We start from the raw sequence: 6000 nt of genomic DNA, 5'->3' as shown, positions 1-6000 counted from the left end.
TAAAATTTTATTTCTATAGAAAATTTTGTCAAACTGAATTATATACATATTTAATCGGTCTGTTTTAATTTAATATATACCACGTATGGACTTATTTACAATTTAGAAGACGGTATTAGGAGGTTTTAAGATACCTTGCCATCGGCAAGCGTTACCGCAACCCAAGTAATTCGATTGTGGATGGCAATGTTTAGAAGAAATTTCTACACAATCCATGGTGGAGGGTACATAAGCTTCGACCTGGCCGAACTTACAGCCGTATATACTTGTTAATGTATTTTATCCATAGATTTAATAACTAAACCATCTGGATTTAGCATGCCTTTTAACATTATACGAACAGTTTGTTTTATCCCTCACATCGACTATAACTTCGAACGATTTCTAAGTAGCCTAATATGAACTTTTTATTCATTTGCATTACCTTTGTTCTCGTATTAGTCATTCTATTCGGACTTAAATATATCGAAAGATGTCTATATTGGAAACGACAAAATATTCAAATGTTGAGTATAGTACAATTGATATGGCAAACTAGACGAAGGCCTTTATATCAAGTTCTCGATGGAATCTATGGTGAAATGCTGAAAAACAAAGAACCTATGAGGGCTATAGAATTCGTTGTATATTCTGGAGTCTTGGTGCAGGATCAAATCGCTATTAGAAATATTCTTGTAACTCAAAATGAGCCCTTCGCAGATCGAGGGGTGTATGTAAATGAGAGAGATCCTCTTCTATGTCATATTGCCCGTTTACCCTATCATCAATGGAAACCTTTAAGAAGAAAAATTGGACCCTCCTTTACACCTAATGTTACCAAACTGGCGTACCCTTTGGTATCGAAAGCTTGCGAAGAATTTATGAATACTTTGCAAGAGAAAGCAAATGGTACTCCAGCCATAGTGGAAATGTATGATCTTTGCTCAAGATTTTTCATTGACGTCATAGGTAATGTGGCTTTTGGTGTAGAATGTAATAGTTTCAAGGATCCAAACTCGGCATTTCGTAAATTTGGTGAGAAAGCAACAAAGGAACATTTTCATTTTCTCCAATTTAAAACGAAATATTTGGATGTTTTCCAATTATTCAATTTAAAATATCATAGTCCAGAGAGTGTAGAATTTTTCACTACCTTGGTTAAGCAAACCATAGAGAATAGAGAGAGATTTTCCATAAAGCGAGGAGATTTAATGGACATTTTAATTGATTTGAAGAATGATAAGGACAATAGTCCCGAATATCCTTTAACCATGGAGAGAATAGTGGCTCAAGCTTTTTTCTTTTTTGCTGCTGGATATAATACTTCATCTACGGGGTTATGTGAAGCTCTCTATGAATTGGCCAAAAATCCCAGAATACAAAACAAAGCAAGGCAAGAAGTCCTGGAGGCAATAAAGCAGACAGAAAATAATGCAATTACATATGATTGTATTAAAGAAATGCATTATGTCAAACAAATTATTTTGGGTAAGTTTCCATATTATTTTTAATTGCCTCCTTTTTTTGGTTAATAAAATTTTCCTCTTGCAGAAACTTTACGCCATTATAGTTTTATATATCTAATACCTCGGATGTGTCGCCAATCTTGTATTCTTCAAACCTCCATGGGTCCATATAATATTGAAAAGGATACTTCTATTATCATTCCTATACATTCTATACACCATAACCCAGAAATTTATCCAGATCCCTATAAATTTTATCCTGAACGATTCGATACACGAGAAAGGCTTAAATATCCCAGCTGTAGTTTTCTGGCATTTGGTGAAGGTCCCAAATCTTGTATTGCTCAACATTTTAGTCTTACTAATATGATAGCATGTTTGGCTTATCTCCTATCTAATTTTCGTTTTGAATTTTGTGAAAAAACTCCCAAAGAGTTAGTGTTCGATAAGGAGACATTTAGAATGAATTTGGATGAAATGTATTTAAGAATTGAAAAGATTTAATTGAATTTCGATTTTATACGATGTAATATGAAATACTAGTATAGAAAATCAAATAATTGAGGAGACTTATTTTAAATTAATTGTGTAATTAAATATCCTGCTACTATTCGAACAACACAACAACATTTTGTTTAGAAAAGGCCGGTATAATGTTCGGTTTCCGCAGCGAAATCATATACAAAACCGAGCAATGCACAAAACTACCGAAATTTTTTCCATTTGTGGTACTTTTTCTATGCAAATAAATTGTTTACAAATTTTCTATTGGAATAAAACTTTGACAAAATTGTCTATAGAAATAAAATTTTAACAAAATTTTCTATAGAAATAAAATTTTGACCAAATTTTGTATAGAAATACATTTTTGACCAAATTTTCTATAGAAATAAAAATTTGACAAAATTTCCAAATTTTCTATAGCAATAAAGTATTGAGAAAATTTTCTATAGAAATAAAATTTGTACAAAATGTTCTATATAATAAAACTTTTGAAAAAAAAATTATGTAGAAATAAAATTATGTTAAATTTTCTATAGAAATAAAACTTTGACCAAATTTTCTATAGAAATAACTTTGTGAAAAATTGAAAAATATAATTTTTACAAAATTTTCTATAGAAATAAAATTTTGATAAAATTTTCTATAGAAATAAAATTTTGACAAAATTTTCTATAGATATAAAATTTTGGCAAATTTTTCTATATAATAAAATTTGTACAAAATGTTCTATATAATAAATTTTGAAAAAAATTCTGTAGAAATAAAATTTTGATAAAATTTTCTATAGAAATAAAAGTTTGACCAAATTTTCTATAGAAATAAATTTTTGAAAAAAATACTTTATAGAAATAAAATTCTTACAAAATTTTCTATAGAAATAAAATTTTGACCAAATTTTCTATAGAAATAAAATTTTGACCAAATTTTCTATAGAAATAAAATTTTGACTAAATTCTCTACAGAAATAAAATTTTGACAAAATTTTCTATAGAAATAAAAATTTAGACACCATTTTCTATAGAAATAAAATTTTGACAAAATTTTCTACAGAAATATATTTTTGAAAAAATACTTTATAGAAATAAAATTTTTATAAAATTTTCAATAGAAATAAAATTTTTACAAAATTTTCTATAGAAATAAAAACTTAGACAAAAATTTCTATAGAAATAAAATTTTGACAAAATTTTCTATAAAAATAAAATTTTGACAAAATTTTCTATAGAAATACATTTTTGACCAAATTTTCTATAGAAATAAAATTTTGACAAAATTTTCTATAAAAATAAAATTTTGACAAAATTTTGTATAGAAATCAAATTTTGACAAAATTTTCTATAGAAATAAAATTTTGACAAAATTTTCTAAAGGAATACAATTTTGACAAAATTTTCTATAGGGGTACAATTTTGACAAAATTTTCTATAGAAATAAAATTTTAACAAAATTTTCTATAGAAATAACATTTTGACAAAATTTTCTCTAGGAGTAAAATTTTGACAAAATTTTCTTTAGAAATAAATTTTTGACAAATTTTCTACAGAAATAAAATGTTGAAAAAAATTTTCTAAACATAGATAAAAACGAGTATATACAGTAGTAAGTTCGGCCGGGCCGAATCTTAAATACCCACCACCATGAATCAAATATAATAGTTTCTTTTGAAATTTCAGAGGGGTTTGATGACAGATATTTTCCCAAGCAGATAGGTTCAACCAGTACAAAATTTTCTATAGATATAAAATTTTGGCAAATTTTTCTATATAATAAAATTTGTACAAAATGTTCTATATAATAAATTTTGAAAAAAAATTCTGTAGAAATAAAATTTTGATAAAATTTTCTATAGAAATAAAAGTTTGACCAAATTTTCTATAGAAATAAATTTTTGAAACAAATACTTTATAGAAATAAAATTCTTACAAAATTTTCTATAGAAATAAAATTTTGACCAAATTTTCTATAGAAATAAAATTTTGACTAAATTCTCTACAGAAATAAAATTTTGACAAAATTTTCTATAGAAATAAAAATTTAGACACCATTTTCTATAGAAATAAAATTTTGACAAAATTTTCTACAGAAATATATTTTTGAAAAAATGCTTTATAGAAATAAAATTTTTACAAAATTTTCAATAGAAATAAAATTTTTACAAAATTTTCTATAGAAATAAAAACTTAGACAAAATTTTCTATAGAAATAAAATTTTGACAAAATTTTCTATAGAAATAAAATTTTGACAAAATTTTCTATAGAAATAAAATTTTGACAAAATTTTCTATAGAAATAAAATTTTGACAAAATTTTCTATAGAAATAAAATTTTGACAAAATCTATATATATAAAATTCAATCTATGTTTGTTTATTTGTTTGTTTGTTTGTTTGTATGTACCGAGTTGGCTCCGAAACGGCTGAACCGATTTACTTGAAACTTTCAGAGATCGTAGGGGGCGTTCATGTGGTGAAAATAGGGTACCTCATTTTTTGACACCTGGTCGCGGAGGGAACCTCCCCTTTGTCGGACTTTTTGAAAATTGGACCAAAGTTGACCGATTTGGTTGAAATTTTCGTTGAAGATTGGGGTTGGCATCTAGACAAAGATCCGCTACTTTTTATTTCGATATTTGGTGGCGGAGGGGGCCCTCTCCTTTGTTCGACTTTTTTTAAAGTACAGTGAAAAAACTAAAATTCTCTAAATTATCTGAGATTTACAGAGAACATGTGGTGAGGTTATGGAATTAATATGGGGTACCCGATGATTTCATATGTGGATGGGGAGGGGGACCTTCCCCTTGCCCTACTTTTTGAAACTTGGAACAAAATTATGCGATTTGCTTGAAATTTTCATTGAATGTTGGGGTTGGCATGTAGACAAAAATCCGCTACATTATTTTTCGATATTTGGTCGGGGAGGGGGACCACCCCTTTGCCCAATTTTTTTTTTTTGAAAGTTCAAACAAAACTAAACTCCGCCGACTGAAATTTTATAGAAAAAATGGGTTACGAAATTTATATCAGGTTCCTGATTTTTTAATAAAAATAAAAGGACATAGGGAGACATCCGCTACTCTTAAGTACATACAGAGAAACAATTAAACTTTACCGAGTTACTTGAAATTTACAGAGGACTGGGGAGAGATCGTAACCTCCGTCAACCGTAATAGTTGATACCTGATTTTGTGATATTTGGACGGAAGAGAGGCCGCCCCTTTAGGCTTATAATTTGCTTGACATTTTCTGGGACGTTTACAAAAGATACGCTAAATCACTTTTCGATATTTGGTCGGGGAGGAGGTCCTCCTCTAAAACTACAAAAAAAAATTAAGTTTTCTGGTTGGGGAAGGGGAAAATTGAAATAAACTTTATCGATTTACTTCGATAGAATTTACAGGGACCATTGAGTAGTTGCGAAATTAATATAGGGTACGTGATAGTCCGATATCAGGTCCGAGTGGAGCGAAGGTGTGGAGAGGGTTCCCTTTTGTCCGTTTTTTTTTTCTTAAATTGAAAGTAGAGGGTTGTCTGTAAATGGGAACTCGGTACATAATTTTATGATTTTTGCACAGGCTTCTGCCAGACTTCTTTTTAGTAAAGGACTTAAATTTACATGAAATTGGCAGCCAACGTAGAGGGTGCATCATTTTCCAACATTTTAGCAAATGTTAATGCGGTAAAATTTTTTACTACTTTTGCTTTTCCCAATTTATTGGATGGGAAACAGTAATTCTTTGTATGTTATTATAATATAGTGCTTAATTTTCAGATATGTTGAGGAGAAGGATACCTTTCCTTGACAAACCCCACTTAAAATTCACAAGAAATATAGAAGATTGTCCAACTACTTGAATACAGAACATTATTAAAAAAATTTGGAGGAAAGGGTTCACCCTCTTCCGCCGTATTTGTACCTATAAACGAAAAATCAAGTAGTCCGATTTGTTTAAAAGAATTGAAATCTTTTCGAATTTGTTTTCAGCACGAAGGATATAGTTGACTAAGTTAATGCAAAATGTTCCTCCAAATACGCTTCGGAAGGCGCAGCGAAGC

General features: G+C 28.6%; 1 protein-coding gene across 1 annotated transcript; it reads left to right on the top strand.

Moving 5' to 3' along the window:
• Window positions 1-364: 364 nt before the first annotated feature.
• On the top strand, window positions 365-2145 carry LOC142226526 (cytochrome P450 6a8-like). Its single transcript, XM_075296586.1, has 2 exons — window positions 365-1467; window positions 1531-2145. Exons 1-2 carry the CDS (start codon window positions 399-401, stop codon window positions 1947-1949), a joined length of 1488 nt encoding a protein of 495 aa, XP_075152701.1. The 5' UTR covers window positions 365-398; the 3' UTR covers window positions 1950-2145.
• The last annotated feature ends 3855 nt before the right edge of the window (window positions 2146-6000 follow it).

Source organism: Haematobia irritans, chromosome 2 (genome assembly GCF_050003625.1).
Source record: "Haematobia irritans isolate KBUSLIRL chromosome 2, ASM5000362v1, whole genome shotgun sequence".
NCBI lineage: Eukaryota > Metazoa > Arthropoda > Insecta > Diptera > Muscidae > Haematobia > Haematobia irritans.
Note: the sequence above shows the minus strand (reverse complement) of the source record. Positions and strands in the feature narration are given on the sequence as shown.

Excerpts from the sequence above, each read along its gene's own strand:
- LOC142226526 (XM_075296586.1), top strand. The coding sequence starts at position 399 with ATGAACTTTTTATTCATTTGCATTACCTTTGTTCTCGTATTAGTCATT. Across the intron at positions 1,468-1,530 it reads TGTCAAACAAATTATTTTGG|AAACTTTACGCCATTATAGT; the intron begins GTAAGTTTCCAT and ends TTCCTCTTGCAG.